General features: G+C 68.1%; 1 protein-coding gene across 1 annotated transcript; it reads right to left on the bottom strand.

The window, feature by feature from the left end:
• Positions 1–2130: 2130 nt before the first annotated feature.
• On the bottom strand, positions 2131–4543 carry PIM3 (Pim-3 proto-oncogene, serine/threonine kinase). The gene is made up of 6 exons (XM_047065481.1): positions 4310–4543; positions 4085–4194; positions 3929–3979; positions 3476–3845; positions 2744–2920; positions 2131–2656 (listed from the first exon to the last, which is right to left on the bottom strand). The coding sequence occupies exons 1-6, from the start codon at positions 4392–4394 to the stop codon at positions 2469–2471; spliced, it is 981 nt and encodes a 326-aa protein (XP_046921437.1). The 5' UTR covers positions 4395–4543; the 3' UTR covers positions 2131–2468.
• Positions 4544–15903: the final 11360 nt, after the last annotated feature.

The raw sequence follows: 15903 nt of genomic DNA, 5'->3' as shown, positions 1-15903 counted from the left end.
ACCGGGGACCGGCCTTTCTCAGGCCGTCCAGACCTTACGCCTTCCCCACAGGCTGCACTCAGCGCCCCGGCCCTCTGCAAGCGCTCGACTCGGGGTCCCCCACAAAGATGAGCTCAGTGAAGGGTTACTGGAGCTTTAGGTGGGTGGCCGGATGGACAGAGGAGGATGGGTGGACGAGGGGCGAGGGTCGGTGCCCCAGACCGGCCCAGCATCCTCAGCTGGCAAGTGGGGGGCTGGGATCACAGGGACGCATGAGTCACTGTCACCAGAGCAGAGGGCGGAGGCCCAAATGCCGCAGAGACACCACGCTCAACTCTCCGAGTGTTCCCCCAACAAGCTCCAGCCCACACGGGCAAGGCTGTCTGAAGGGCCCTGTCCTCGCAGAGGGTGGGGGAAGCACGGAGAGCCCCAGCGAGTCAGGGGGTTGCCAGGGCCAGGGAACAGGTGCACTGTCTCCCCACGCAGCTGCTCGGGGGTCCCTGGGGACCCCTGAGCCTTAATGATTCCTCAGGAAAGGCCGGCCAGGCCCCAGCAGGCCCCAAGCGCCCACTGAATCCCTGCAGGGCCCAGGCCCCACCACAGCGCCCCCCCCCCCCCCCCCCGCTTCACTTTCTCTAGCTCTGCTTTGTAAAACTTCCTGTCTGCTCTTGCCTGTGGTCTCAAGATGCTCCCTTTATCTCACCCTGTGCTCCCAGGGACGCGCCGGCAGGCACACAACGGTGTGCATGCTCTGAGCACAGGCACACGGCTGGCACCTGGGCTGTGGGACACAGGGACAGGCCTCCAGCTGTGTGCGGGGACCCGGGACACAAGACGGTCACCCAGCAGGTGCCCCGCTGTCCCATCACCAGGGGCTGCTGAGCAGATGGCCCCACAGAGGGCCCACAGAGGGGCGGGACGTGACCAGACCCCCGCTCAGCTTGCCCTGCGTGGTGTCTCGCCCGTGTTTCCGCATCTGAATCTGGCCGCGGCTTCTACCCTAACCGTTCAAACCGTCAGGCCAAGGCCCAACCAGCCAGCACTTGCCCCCTGACCCCACCCACCCCTGCTCTCTGGGCTGGGAATGTCTTCTTACACCCTCCACCCAACAAACTTCTACTTATCCTTCAGAATCCCTTCCCTCCATCTATGGAACAGCACGGACGCCTCTCCCTGGATGCTTCTGCCCACGTGGCCTGAGCAAGGGCCGTTTCCTCCTCCCACAGCTGACTAGGCATCCCCGGGAACAGAAACCGGAGGTCCCCTTGCGGCCACCCCCAGACGCAGCCTCCAGACTAGCGGTGGCAACGTCATCCCAGGCCGGGGCTCCCTGCCCCCCTCCCAGAAGACCCTGATAGCACAGCCTCCTGCCCTTGGGGAGTGGGGGGCGAGAACGGGGTGGCAAGGAGGCCAAGGAAAGAGCCTAGGTCCGCACCATGTGCTACCTCCCCACAGAACGAGGAGGGGGCTGCCCAGAGACCCCAGGCCCCTTCCTCCAAACCTCCCCGCAGCCTCCCTGCCTCATAAACACGGAGTAACTGTTATATACAAAAACGATTTAATTGAAATACCTGTATAAAAAATAGGATCTCCAGACATCTCACTTTTGAACCGAAAGAAACCCCATCCACGGTGCGCGTGCACCTGGACTACAGAGACAGCTGCTACAATAAATTAAAGGCTTGAGACTCTGTCCCCCCACCCCCCCCAGCCTCCAGAGCCAACAAGCGGACTGTACAAGGTCAATAATTTAAACCCCACCCCACCCCCCCCACGCCCGAGGCGCAGAGCCACGAGGTGGGGGAGGCACCCTCTCCCCCCAAATTAGCCACTGTACAAGTCCACCTTCCGACAGACACAGGTAGGACCGGGACCTGGGGTCCACACACACGGCCACCACCCCCACCCCGGGGCCTGCAGAAGGTGGGGGCGCCGGGAGGAGGGAACGCCCGCAAATAAATTAAACAATAAATAGCCCTCCTCAGGGTCAGACCATAAATAGACGTGCGCGCGCACAGGCGGCGGAGGCCCCAACGTTGCATTGCTAGTGCACAGACGTGCCCGGACGAACACTGACGGACAAGCGGGCGCGGGAATGGGGGGGGGGGGAGCGGGCACCGGAGGCCCCGTGGCCCCCCCCCCCCCCCCCCCCCCCGTGAGCTGAGGCCACAGGACATGCTCCTGGTCCGACACAGTCCAACAGGCCTGCCTCCCGGAGCAGCACAAGAGAGGGACGGTCTCGGGGCCCCACACCTGCCCAGGCCAGGCCGGACGGGACCCCGCCTGGACCGGAGCGTCTTTGGACAGACAGAGCTTGAAAAGACCAAGTCCCGCGAGAGCAGCGTTCGAAAAGGCACTCAAAGCGAAGGAAACAGCCCGGTGCCGAAGGCAAAGGTCACCAGGAGTCAGAGGTCACTGCCTGTGCAGGAAGCAGCCAGCCCGGGTGGGGTGGGTCCCTCTGGCTCCACAAGCCAGGCCCGGGCCCCTCCTCACAAGCTCTCGCTGCTGGAGGTGGTGCTGGCCCCGTCGTCCGCGTCCAGCGTGCGCAGCCGCAGGTCACAGCTCTCTGCGGGGCCACCCTCCGCCCCCAGCATCCAGGGGTGTGCGGAGATCTGGTCCAGCGACGGCCGCTCCGAGGGCCGCAGGGACAGACACCACTGAATGAGCTGCTGGCACTCTGCGGAGAGGAGGGGGGACGGTCAGGAGGGGGCGGGCTCCTCGGGCTCCGGTGGTGCTCCCCGCGCTCCCCGCAGCCGGCACGCACCTGGGGAGACCCTCCTCCGGAAGAAGAGGCGGCCTCGCAGGATCTCCTCGTCCTGCTCGAAGGGAATGTCCCCACACACCATGTCGTAGAGCAGCACGCCCAGGGACCACACCGTGGCCGAGCGCCCGTGGTAACGGTGGTAGCGGATCCACTCCGGGGGGCTGTACACCCGGGTGCCTGGGGGGACGCACGCGGGTTAGGACGTCCGCCCGGGGGTGGGGGGTAGGGGGGCCGGCGCCCCACCAAACGAGCACCGAGACCCTGCGCTCTACCGAGTCACCTCCGAGGCCCGGGCCGCGGGAGGCAGGGAGGCAGCCGGCCTCGAAATCCTGCCCGTCATCACCCTGGAAAAACCCGGCGCGCGGCCTCCCCAGCCACCCCGCCCGGCCGGGGGAGGAGCGGGTCACATGAGCGAGGGCTCGGGTTTCACAACAAACAGATGCGAGCCGAGGCTCGGGAGGCGGGCGGGGCGGGCGGCCCCGGCTTCCCCGCGCTCCGCAATGCGGGGATTTCTGCGGCGCCGCCGCCCCCGCCCCCGCGCGGCACGCACGCGGCCCCCGCCCCCGCGCAGGGGGAGGCCCCGGCACTCCCGGCGCACGCCCGCGCGCGCCCCGCCCCCGCCCGCCCGCCCGCCTCGAGCCCGCTCCCGGCGCGCGCGGCCTCCAACAGTCACCGGCCCCTCCGGGCGCCCCCGCCCGCCGCCGCCGCCGCCGCCGCCGCCGGCGCGCTCACCGTCGAAGTCGGTGTAGACCGTGTCCTTGAGCAGCGCGCCCGAGCCGAAGTCGATGAGCTTCAGCTCGCCGGAGCGCAGGTCCACCAGCAGGTTCTCGTCCTTGATGTCGCGGTGCACGACCCCGCAGCCGTGGCAGTGGCGCACGGCGGCCAGCACCTGAGCGAAGAAGCGGCGCGCCAGGGGCTCGTCCAGGGCGCCGCGCTCCGTGATGAAGTCGAAGAGGTCCTGGGCCGGCTCGGGCCGCTCGAGCACCAGCAGGAAGCCGTCGGGCCGTTCGAACCAGTCCAGCAGGCGGATGACGCCGCGCGCGCCGCCCGCCGCGCCCACCTTGCGCAGCAGCACCACCTCGAGGGGCACGGCCGCGCCGCCCTGCGGGACACGGTGGTCAGCGCGCGCCGCGCCGCAGCGGCCCCGACCCCGGCCCCGGCCCGCCCCACGGCGCCCGCACTTACGATGGTGCCCCACTCGGTCACCCGCTCCTTCACCACGTGCTTCACGGCCACCTGGGGACGGGGGTTGGGGGGAGGACGCGAGTGGTCAGGCCCGAAGACACGCGACGACGCGCGCGGTGGGCGAGAAACCCGGGTCCGCCCGGCGGCCCGACTCACCGGGAGTCCGTCGGCGATGCGGCTGCCCGCGTAGACTGTTCCGAAGCCTCCGCTGCCCAACACGGCGCCCACCTGGTACACCTTCTCGAAGCTCTCCTTGTCCGCCTTAACTGTGGGGACCGCGCGCGGGTGGGGTTGGTGCGGCCCGGCGCGGCCCGGTCCCCCCTCCCCCGGCCCGGGCGCCCCGGCTCCTCCGCCCCCGGCGCCCCCCAGCCCCGCGCGCACCTGGCTGCAGGATCTTCACCGGGAGGTGGTCCACGCCGCCTGGCCCGCAGAGGTGCGCCAGGGAACCGAACTTGGAGAGCAGCATCGCGGGCGGCAGCGGGGCGCGGGCCCGCGGCCCCCGGGCTCTCCGCCGCCTCTCACCCGGCCCGGCTCCCCGCGCGGCAGCAGACGCGAGAGGGCGGCCTCCCGGCGCCGCGCGGAGCCCCGAGCCTCGGACGGAGTCGGCCGCGGCGGCGAGGCGGGAAGCGCGGGGACCCGCTCGGGCGAGGCAGTCCGCGCGGCGCAGGGGCCCCGGGCCGAGCCGCGCGTGGACCGCGTGCGCGCGCAGCAGCGAGCGGCTCACACGCCCCGGCCGCCTCGCCCCGGGGTTTTGGGCCGCGGCGACCGTATCCCTCCGCGGGGGCGGGGCGATCGGAAACCCCGCCCCCTTCCGCGGGGGTCTGAGCACCGGGGGCGCTCCCGGGGGCGCGCGCGGGCGGCCGAGACGACGGCCTGGCCGGGCCGGGCGCCTCCACCTGGGGTTGGCGCGGTCTGGTGGGCCAGGGGTGCGCGGAGAGACGCCCGGAACTAGCTCGCTATAGTGGAGCCGCGGAGGCGCACAGAGTGGCGTGGCGGTACACGTCACCCCCCTCCCGCGCGCGCGCGCACACACACCGCGCACGCGCAGCTCCTGCGCGGGCGGCGGCCGAGACGTGTGGGGCGGGGCCGCGGGAGCCAATAGAAGTCGGGGTTTTCAAAGGGCCCCGAAGCCCCGGCCAATGGTGGTGTGTGGGGCGGAGCAGGGACTCACCAGCTCCGCCCCAGGCCTTGCCGGGGAAGGTCACCCGCAGAACGCGCGCTCCCCTCCGCCGCGTCCCCAGCGGACAGCTAGACCACGCGGGCTGCTGTAGGTTCAGGGTTCCGAGCAGAGGCGGGAGTCCTGGAGGCGACCCCCGTGGGCCCCGGACCGTGCGAATAGGTGTCCGGCATTCCGCGCCCAGCCCGAGGAGGCAGTGCCGCCCTCTCGGGGACCCCCGCTCAGCGGCTGCGCTCGGGAGATCGCAGCCCGTGGCGCGGGCGAAGCGCTGACCCTGTCTCCGGCGTCCCCGGTTCACCCCCCCCACCCCCCGTCCCCGGTTCACCCCGGGGCCGTTGTTCTGACCGGGACTTGACCTCGAGCCCGCAGCCTGAGGTCCCTGACCACGCATCCCCTCCTTGGAACCTTTGCTCTGCTGTCCCCATGCCTAGAGCACCCTTTTCTGCCCTCCTCCCACCTGGCTGTTCTCCAGGTCCAGCTGCTGACCACCTTTCCGAGGGACTCCACCTTGACCACTACACATGGCTGTAGTCTGGACCCGAGCCTGTTCCCTGACCTCAGTACCACACAGAATCACCTGTGTGGAGTGGTCCAACCTTGAAGGTTGCTGACCTCGGCCCAAGGTCACCAGCCTGAGCTGCTCAGGACTCGAATGTGAGCCGCTGTCTGCCAGTTACAGTAGCAGTAGCGCAGTCTCCCCCCACCCCCATCCCCTCCCACCCCCCCGCCCCGCTGTCTCGAAGGGGGTTGAGGGGTGGGGAGCCAAGGGGCCGAGGCGCTGGCATTGCAGGTGCTCTCTGTGGACCCTGCCATCCATCCTGGGGTCTAATCATTGCAGGCACATCCCTGGGCCCATTTGGGTTCCCCTTCAGGTGTGCCCCCCGAGGATGCACACTCAAGGGCCTCAGGGGCCTGGGCTGGCCCGCTGGCTCCCGCAGCACACCCAACCTCCCCCAAGCCACCCCCCTTTCACTGCCATTCGCTGCCACTGTTTCTGCCCCAGGGCAGAAAGTAGGCCCTTCACTGATCCAGCTCTCAGATTCTTGCTACGGGAACTCTGTCCACCGTCCTCCTGCAGCATGGGCCTGTGAGGGCAGGGGGCCCCACAGGGTCAGATCCAAGGTAGAGGGCAGGAGCCCACCCCTTCAGCCAAATCCACACAGCACCTGTTGTGGGCTATCGTCCACTTGTGGGTCCTCCCGAGGACCAGCAGAGGGTCCCAGGACCCGTCCGCCAGAGAGTAGTAAACCTCAGGTCAGGCTGTAATGGGTTCCTGGACCCAGCCTCCGCCTGCGCTGGGCTGGGGAGGGTGGGAATGATGGAGGGTGTCCTGGGTGTAGGTGATAACCACGGCAAGGTGTGGTTCTGAGATGGGCCTGGTTCCACCGACAGGAGCTGATGTCTCCGGTGGCCTCTCTGGTGTGCCCCAGTCCATCGTGTGAATCTCCAGGCCAGTCCTCCTCACGTGCCCTGGACCCGTGTGCCCTGTGGGTCCCTCATCTTGGGAGTTAGCCTTGGGAGGCCAGCATCCCAGGGGCGGAGCACCCCCTCACCCCCAGCTCCCCGGTCTTGGTCTGAAAACCTCGAGTCTCCCCAAACTCAGAGCAGGGTTCACTCATACTTCTTCAGAAAGCGGTGGAATGAATGTGTGTCCTGTCTACAGTCCCTCAAGCTCTGAGGATGGTCTGGGCCATCTGTGGAAGCCTCTGGAAGGCTCCAGGAGTGGGGAAGGGGTTGCTGGCCTCGTCTGGGAGGTAGCGGACAGGGCAGGAGGCAGCCTTTTTTTCTGGGGTGGGGATTTTCTCAGAGCCCTTATCCATTGTAGACACCGCCCTGTGTGTTGCCCCTGTGTGTTGCCCATGTGCTGTCGTGCGAGCCTGTGTGTGTGTGCACGTGTGGGCCAGTGTGTGCTTAGCCTTCCCCGACTGGGAGCTCTGCGAGGGATCGTGCTGGACCCGGACCCTCCACCAGGGCCTGCCCATGGCTGTCAGGGTCTCTTTCGGCCTCCCTCTGGCCTGAGGAGCGGGCAGGGGGCCGGTATTTCTGCCTGTGCAGCCACCCAGGGCCCCAGGTCCACTCTGGCAGGGTGCTGGGGACCTCTCCCTGCCCCTCCCTGCAGGGGGGCACCACCCACCCCTTTCTCAGCTTGGCCGACGGAGGCTCCGAGGGATTCTCCCAGTTGTGGAGTCTCTGTCCTCCTTGGTAGGGGTGGTGCAAAGCCGGATCAGAGTCAAGGAGCTTTTGCCCTTCTGCCCTGGGTGTGGCTCTTGGAGATGACCCCAGGCCATCCCATCCCTGCAGGTCTGGTTCCCACCGCACCACCAGCAATGTAGAATGCCAGTCCCTGCTGGTTTTTTTCTCCTGGTTTCTTGAAGGCCTACCCGGTGGGCCTTAAAGATAGCTCTGGAACCCACAGGCAGGTGTGGCCCAGGCGAGGACCTCCATGAGCAGCAGAGCTGGGGACAACTCTGCTCACAGACAGGAGAGGCCACCAGATGGTGGGCTCGACTGGGGTTGAGGTGCCGGGTCCTCAGCCTGCTGCCCCACCGACCACGGAGAGCCAGGCCCTGTCCCTTGGCCTCCCGTGGTCCTTGAAGGCGTCGGAGGTCAGGCCAGCGTGCTAAGGGTGTCTCCATCCCGGGACCATCCTGCCGAGAGTGGCAGCCACAGCCGGCTTCCATAGGGCAGACCCTGCGAGAGGGTCCCTGCCCCTGGTGCTGGAAACAGCCGGCCCGTGGGTCACCCTATCCTGCTGGCAGGAGGGCTGCACTGTTGCTATGGTGACTGGAGCCAGGCTCGTCTCCGGGACAACGAAGGGAGAGGGAAGTGGACAGAAGATGGCCTGGGTCACTCACACTCTGTGTCTCCTGCACACACACAAACCTCGCACAGACACACTGGTGCAAACATACATTCGCTCACACGCTTCTGAACATGCCCACAGAGCTGGAGAAGGGGGGGCGGGGAGGGAGGGCACACACAGGGGGCTGCCCTCCAAGCCTCCAGGCCCCCTCAGGCCTCCCCCGGGCCCTCTTCCCTGCTCTCTGGTGGTCTTGTCCACCCCAGTCCCCGTACCAACAACTAAGTCCTCCTCAATCTGCCCCTTTCCAGCTGTCCCTGACACCCCACAGGTTTGCTCGGCCCTGCCCTGGCCTCGAGATACCCCTCAACCTAGGCCATGCCTCTGTCCCATCTCCCTAGCCGCCCCCCACCAGCCCACCCGTGCTCCCCCTGGACCCCCTCCCTGCTTCCAGCCTCCGCCAGCCCAGCCTCTACTTCCTCTGCAACCCGTCTTTCCAGCTCCTGCCTTCTGCCAGCATGCTGCCACCAGGACTGCCCCGGCCGGCAGGGTTACCCCCCCCGGTGACTTGGCCCACGGTCACGGCCACCACCCTAAGCCACCTCTGGCCTCTGCTCTGACTGCAGGAACCCCTGGCCTTCCCGGGTCTGTCCTCTCCCGGGCCCGCACACCTGGCTTGTTGGCTCCCAGACAACACCCAGCTCCGTACCAGCACCCACTCCCGCCCCAGCCCCCAGCTGGGCCCTGAGAACTCGGTGACACAGCCCGGCGCCCCCGCCCCTCCTCCAGCGCCTGCACAAGCCGCAGCAGGGGCGTCTGGGTGAGGCGGAAGGGCCTTCCCTCCGGCCTCCACTCGCCTCACCTCCGTTGTGGCCTCTCACCCGCTAGGGAGGGGAGCCAGCAGGACTGGGCCAGGGTTTTGTAACATTTCCCAAAGGCGACCGGGGCTAGGGCCTGGGCTGGGGTGGGGTGAAAATGCGTGGGAGCCAGTAGGCGGCGGTGGCCTGCGTGAACTCTGGCCTCCCTGCCCAGGGGGCCCCGGTCTGGCCTGACCCCCGGCCAAGGCCGGCCTGCGTTCGAGAACTGTCGCCCCCTCTTGATGGCACACCCACGCCACCGTGGACCCTTTAGCCAGCGAGCCCCCTCAGGCCTGGCAACGGCTGCCCCTGCTTCTGGTGGGCAGGGCCTGAAAAACCGAAGAAGCCGGGGGAGGGTCCAGGCCTAACCTGGGGAGGGGCCAGGTCCCCAGTAGAGCTGACCCGAGCACAGCTGGACTGGACACCCCAAGCCCAGCCTTGAGGGTGGCGGTGATGGGAACGGTGACCATCTGCCCACAGAAACCCTCTCCCCACAGAGACCCTCAGGCCAGCGACGGGGACCAGGCTGGCCCCGGACGGTGGGCATCAGCTCCCCGGCCACTTAGCTAGGGCCTATCTCCTCCCTCCCTTGGGACCGCCCTCTGACCCAAGCTGAGTAGCCTCAGCTGGTCCCCACCCACCCCTCGGCCAAGTCCCTGCTCTGCCACCAGCCCATGCCAGGACCATGGGCACATCCCCAACCTCTCCTCACCTGGGCCTCCCCGTCTGCGGGGACTCTGATCACCCTCGTGTGGGTCCGGAAGGAGGACCCAGTGAGGTGCCTGTGAGGTGTTTCCCACGGCACGCAGGAGGCCTCCGATGGACATGACTGCGGGGTCTCCGTCTGTTGTCCTGGGCACGGGCCCTGGATTTCATCGATAGAGTCAGGGGTTTCCCCGGGACCGGGAGACGTGGGACCGGGCCCAGTTCACCCGGGCAGCTCCACCCCCACCATGCTGAGAACCTCAAGGCCAAGGAGCCCTGCCTGGATTAGGGGAGGGCTGTCCCACATCCCTCCTGCTTGCCCTGGGGGCCTGGGGCCCCAGGGGCTAGGGTGGCCGTGCCACCCTCTGCGGCGACCCCACACCCTGTCCCCCCAGGACCGGGTGCAGCCTCTGAGAACCTAGCCAGGGAAAGTCCTGCAGCCTCTGTGGATGACGTCCAGGCTGGACGGGACCGTCGCCCCACTCCACTCCAACCTCCAGCATGCAGACAAGGGTGGGGTGTGGCAGGGGCTATGAGGGTGATCCCCAAGGAGCCAGAAGCTGGCTCTGCCTGGGTTTGCCTCTGATTTGCACGGAGCTCCCACTGGCCAGGGTCCAGGATCCACACAGGCAGTGGTCGCGTGTGGGATCTTCCTGGAGGAGGAGGCCCAACTCAGCCGTGTCTCCAAGGCTGACAGAGAACAGAGGGAGGGCGTGGGGGGCTCTCAGCACCTGTGACCTCCGGGGCCCAGGCTGGGGCAACAGCGGGGCCAAAGGTGTGGGGACCAGACTTGTGCCATTTGGAGCCAGTCAGGGAGTCTCTCTAGAGCGGACGGGGCTGGTGTCCTGAGTCCCAGAGGGATTCAGGGACCTTGGGGCCCCGGGGCCCAAGCAGTGATGACGTAGTCTTGGGCCAGTCCCAGGACTGGCCCAGGCCACTCAGACCACACTCAGGTCGTGGAGGAACTGTCCCCTGCAAATGAACCCCCAGAGTGTCCGGAGCACAGACCCCCTGAGGGCCTGGTCACGGCAAACATGAGCTCGGGACACAGTATGGCCTTGGATATGTGCGTTTAGCGAGCACTTCCTGCATACCCGCTGTGCTCCGTCACTCACATACCCCCACTGCAGCCCTTGTGGGGGTATTGCTTTCATACTACAGCAGAGACAGCAGTAGTCTTCAGGGACACTGAGGGGGACGCCTCGGGAAGGATGAGCCCACGGGTGGCCACTGGCCCAGCCGAGCACATAGAAGACCGTCACTGCGAGGGCAGGAGCTCCACCCAAGAACAGGTGAGGCTTGGGGAGAACTTCAGGTCAGGCCTCAGCTGGCCCCTCCCTGCCGGCCCCAGGCAGCACCCACACAGCTCTGAGGCGGTAAGCCGGGGAGCACTGTGGGTCTTCTCCTTTAATGGTTCGGAAATAGCCAGCCTGGAGCGAGTCCCCCGATGCCCAGGCGTGTCAGTGGTTCCAAGGAAGGTCCAGTGTGGCCCAAAGTTCTGCTCCTGGCTGAAGGACAAGACGGGCACTGGCTGAGGCCCGTGAGGTGCTCAGCACCCTGGAGGCCTGAGGTGGCGCACAAGCATCCGTGGACCCGAGATTCAGCCGGCCCCTGCTTTCCGTGCCCGCTGGGGGTGGACCCGGGCCGTGCGCAGGGGCCGGACCCCGGGGGCCACAGGCTGGAGCCGGGCTGGGCAGGGCAGAGCACATCTGCCAGGTGAGCCCCAGGAGGCCCCATCTAGCCTTCCAGACCCTCCTCGCTGCGGGTTTTGCCAGAGGGACCAGCTCTGGCTCCCGGAAGCGTCCCCAGTGCCGGCCGGGGTTGGGCACTGAGAGGCACGTGGGCATTCGGATCCCAAGGTACGGCAGGAGTGTGGGGGCTCAGGATGTGGGCCCGCTGCGGGAGGTCGGTATTCAGGGGCTGCTGGCCGCACCCGTGAGGGAGGAAGAGGACCGTCTGGTCACCCTGAGCCCCAAGCCTGGGCTAGAGGACTTTCCCGGCTTATCATGTTGTTCTGTGGGGAGGGGGCATGGAGGGCAGGTAAAGGAGAAAGGGTTTGGGGCTGCTGTGGCTCTGCCCCCCACCCCGAGTCTAAGCTCCAACCCAGCCTGGGGGCGGCCAGAGAGCCCACCGAGGCCCTGTCTCTGTCCCCAGGCAGGAGGTGACCTGGACAGAGCGTCTGGTTCAAAAGAAGCAGCTGGGCTGGCTTCCACCTCAGGGCCACTCCCCTGTTCCTGAAAGTGACAGTGGAAGGGGGGGCAGGGCCAGGGAGGACCCCAGCCAGCGCAGAAGCTGAACAGGCCTCTGGTGAGGAGATGCCCCCATCCCGCGTCCCCCTGCTCACTCCTGCTGACCCCCAAGTGGGACTGGGCCACGGCGGGGCTCCCCAGGTATTCTGGGGCCCAGGAGCTCAGAGGGACCCAGTCTGGCCGGGAGGACAGCACAGAGCTCCCAGCGGCTGGTCAGCCTGCACCAGGGTTCAGACGATAGGTAAAGCACTGTGAACAGGTGAGCACACGGGTCTGTGTGCGTGAGGCCAGCCAGCCCGTGTGGACCAGGCAGGTGGTGACCAGATGTCCGTGGTGGGCACTCCAGCACGGGGGCTCCTTATCACGTGTGCTCCCCGTCTTCCCAAGCCCCTTCCCAGCCAGCTCAAGCACCCTGGGAGGTGGAGCAGCCCCCTGGCTCGAAGCAGGACGACTGAGTCACGGTGGGGTTGCGGGCAGGGCCTCGCAGACCCTGTGTGGACCCTCCCCCCCCCCCCCCCCCCCCGCCGGCACTGGCACCCACGCTGGGATCCAGGGCCCAGCGCCCTATGAAAGCCTGGAGCCTGGAGGCTGGAGTCCAGGCTGGGTTGGAGATGGGTGTGGCCAGGGTGGGGGACCAGGACGGGGAGAGCAGCGCAGGGTGGAGGGTGGGGGCTGAGCTGGGCCAGGCCACACCTGACTGGGAAGAGAAGTTGGGCTGCAGCACAGCGGGGGGGGGAGGGGGGGGCGCTCATTCCACGCTAGGGGTCAGGCGCCTTCCGGGGGCTGACGCAGGCACCCGGGGTGGGGGGCGGGGAGGGGGGGGAACAGCTACTGAGTCACCACAGAGAAATGGAAAGAATTCTGTGCTTTTACTCTCTGGCTAAGCTCCCCTACGCCCAAGAAATTCCCCATCCCAAGCCACCAGCGCCTCCCTGCCCAGACCCCCTTCCTGCTTCCTGTGGGCCTGGCTCCCCCCCACTGCCCTGGGGGGGCAGTTTCCTCAGGGCACGGTGGGGGGGGGCGGGGGGCAGCCCTGCGCAGGGGGCCGGAGGTGGGGGGGAACCAAGAGGTGCCTAAGAGCCAACCTGGCCCAGAGTGGACCCTGTGCCAGCCCCCTCTACCTCCTTTTGGGGCCCCCCCAGGGCCTGGCTGGGCTCCAGACGGGGGCCTTGTCTCTCCTTCATCAACAGCACAGCAGCGTCAGCCCCTTGGGGGTCTGGGCCCCCCGGGCTTCCGCGCTGAGCCTGTCATCACCCAGCACTGCCCGGGAGACCCGATGGGGCGTTGCAGGTGCCCCCCACACGCAGCCAGGCCGGGCTCCTCCCTTCCGGCCCAGGCCCCACCCTGGGGACTCGGTCCTTCCCCTGAGGGCCCCGGGCAATATCCGACACTGACCCTCTGCCCTCTCACCCCGTCTCTGTGCCGCACCCGGGGCGTTCCCAGAGTGGCTTTCCAGGCAGCGTCAGCGGGAGGGGAGCCGCTGACTTGTGGTTTCTGGGACGCGCTGCCAGTCCGGGGTTTCGACCCGGCCCTGGAGTCCCTCCCAGGCCGGCGAGGCAGCTCCTCTGGGACCCAGGGCCGAGGCCCCCCCCCCCCAACTACAGTGGCCCCGGTGTCCACCCCACCCCCGCCCGGCCCTCCCCCAGCCCCAGCGCCCAGGCTCTGCTGCTCTCGACCCCCGCTGGCCCTCCTTCTCGGGACACCTCTGGAGCCTGCTTCCGAACACCACTCCCTGGCTGGAAACCTTCAGTGGCTCCCTCTCGCCTGTGGAGGAAGGACAGAGCCACCGGGCCTCAGTTCTCTGAGCTGCAAGATGGGTCTCCTGGGAGCGCCGTCTGCCCCCACAGAGCCGCTAGGGGAAGGTGTGGGTGGGGAGGCGCCTGACGGGCTGGGTGGGTAGGGTGCCCATAGTGTCCTGCAGCCCGGTGTGACCCGCTTCTGTGTCTCCCGCCCCTTCCTAGCACCCAGACCCTCTGCCGATGCCCCCTGACCTCTAGGCACTAAAACACACCATTCCCATCCCCCCATCCAGGCTTCACCAGGGCTTTGCCTCTTCCCAAGGCCCGGAGCCCCGGACCAGGGCAGGGCCGGCTGGGCAGGCTCGGGGTGCATGTCGGCCTGAAGTGGGGCGGGGGGGGGGCAGCTGCGGGAACTAGCTCAGGCCTGGGGGCCGTCCTTCGGGTCCTGGATTCCAGGTACCGGCATCCTTCTTGGGGCCTCTGCGCAGGACCCGCCCATCACCCCTCTCCTCACGTGGGGCTCTCAGGGCAGAGATGGGGCATGCTGTCCTCCTCTTGCTCCCCGTTTACATATTGGGAAACTGAGGCTCAGGAGTGCAAACAGCCAGCCAGGCCGCGGTTGCCGCCCCATCACAGGCTAGACGCCTGAGGCTGGGGCTCACTGGGCCAGGAGCCAGGGGAGGGGAGGTACGGGAGCTGGGGCGGGTGGTCAGGCCTGGGCTCCGTGCGAGTCCCGGAGGCCGGGTAGGAGGGGCTGGCTGCGCCCCCGGCTGGCGTTCCCCATGTCCAGCACCACCAGGGCGCAGGTGGAGGGCGTCTCCCGTGGGGACGATCTAGGGTCCGGGAGGCTGGGAGAGGAGGTGGGGGCAGAGGGACGCCAGCCAGGCCAAGGGGAGGTGTCTTAGCGAGGCCTGCGGGGACAGGGTGGCGGGAAGGAGCCCAGGATTGGGGCAGGAGGGGCGGGCTGGGCCGCGCCGGGCAGAGGGCCTCTGTGGACGGTCTGCGGTCCTGAAGTCTCCCTTCCAGGATTTGGTGACTCCAGCGCAGGCCGGGCTGCGGCGCTCTCAGGGAGGCAGGGGGGGGGGGGGGGCCGGCGTCCAGGCAGCCTGGGCACCGTGGCCGCAGGCGTGCCGACGCAGGGCAGCGCGTCGACACTGACGCTGGCCTTCTCTCAGCGAGCACGGGGGTCTGGAGGGCACGGGCCGGGCTGACCTAGGACTGAGGGTGGGGTGTGCAGAGCCAGGGCAGGGCCGCAGAGGGCGTCTTGGCAACTACCCGGTGGCCAGGCCCCGGGCCACATGTGGCCTCCCGTGCGTCTGTCTCTGTGTCTCTGACCTGTGGAGGGGAGCAAAGCGGCTGCCTCCCAGCCCCTCCCCCACCCCCCCCTTGGCCCGGCCTTCGGGGCTCTGCTGCCTGGTACCAGCCCTGCCATCTGCCGCTGGGCGGGCGCCCTGGGGTGCTGCCCGTGACGCACGCTGCGGCCTCTGTTCCGCCTGCCTCCTGGCAGGATCCCAGCGCACGTGCACACGTGGACATGACCCCCCCACCACACACACACGGTCAGACCGGTTCTACATGGCTGGCTGTTGGCCTGTGTCGGACAAGCCTGCCCCACGGATGTCCGCCCCCTCCTTCACCTCTAGCCTTGGTTTCCCCACCTGAGACCTCACTGGGCCGGGCCCAGGAGGAGCCTCACAGCTGCAGGGGGAGGGGAGCAGGAGGAGGGCAGACCCGGGTCAGTGGGGGACCTTGGAGACCCCCAAATGCGGCCGAGTGGCGGGGGGGGGGTGATCACACACGTGTGCCCGCCCCCCTGAGTGCGTGGGTGCACCAGCTGGGTCCTGCCCTGGTGGGGCTGACCCACTGACCCCAAGTCGCTCCAGCAGGGTGCCCGCGTCAGTTCATCCCTGTCGCTTAGGTAGCTGCTCCGATGACTCATTAACAACACACCTGCCCCATGGCTCACCCTGTCCCCTGGGCTCCCCTGCGGTCGATGGTGACACCTTTCCCCACCTGTCACTGGGACCGTTTAGGTCATCCTGGCTTGTGGGTGCCCCCCTCAACCGCTTCTGGCCCCTGCGCCGGAGGGGTGCAGGTGGCCCCCCCACGAGCCCCCGTCCACTGAGAAGCCCCGAGGCCCCGACGCCCGAGCCGCTGCAGCCCTCACAGCTCATGACCAGGCCTCACCCACAGGCTTCCTCTCTGGGCCGGCGCAGCCAGCCCCGCCCCCCTCGCTGGGCAGCAGTGTGGCTCTCCCATGAAGGGACCCCAGCCCCGAGCCTGACAGAGGGCACCGAGGGCCTACACTTGTCCCCCGCCACCCCCAGGACCCTTGGACCCACCCAAGCAATTGCCACCTCTCGGGCCCCCTCCAGTGGGAAGCCCCTGCGGCCCGAGGGGCTCTGCTCTGCTCTTGCCCTGCCTGGGACAGTCGGTTAAGAGGGTCTC

This window comes from Lynx rufus, unplaced genomic scaffold (genome assembly GCF_022079265.1).
Source record: "Lynx rufus isolate CCGP_SWC_20201006 ecotype Redwood Valley unplaced genomic scaffold, mLynRuf1.p SCAF_7, whole genome shotgun sequence".
Taxonomy (NCBI): Eukaryota; Metazoa; Chordata; class Mammalia; order Carnivora; family Felidae; genus Lynx; species Lynx rufus.
This window is presented reverse-complemented; position numbering and strand designations above follow the sequence as displayed.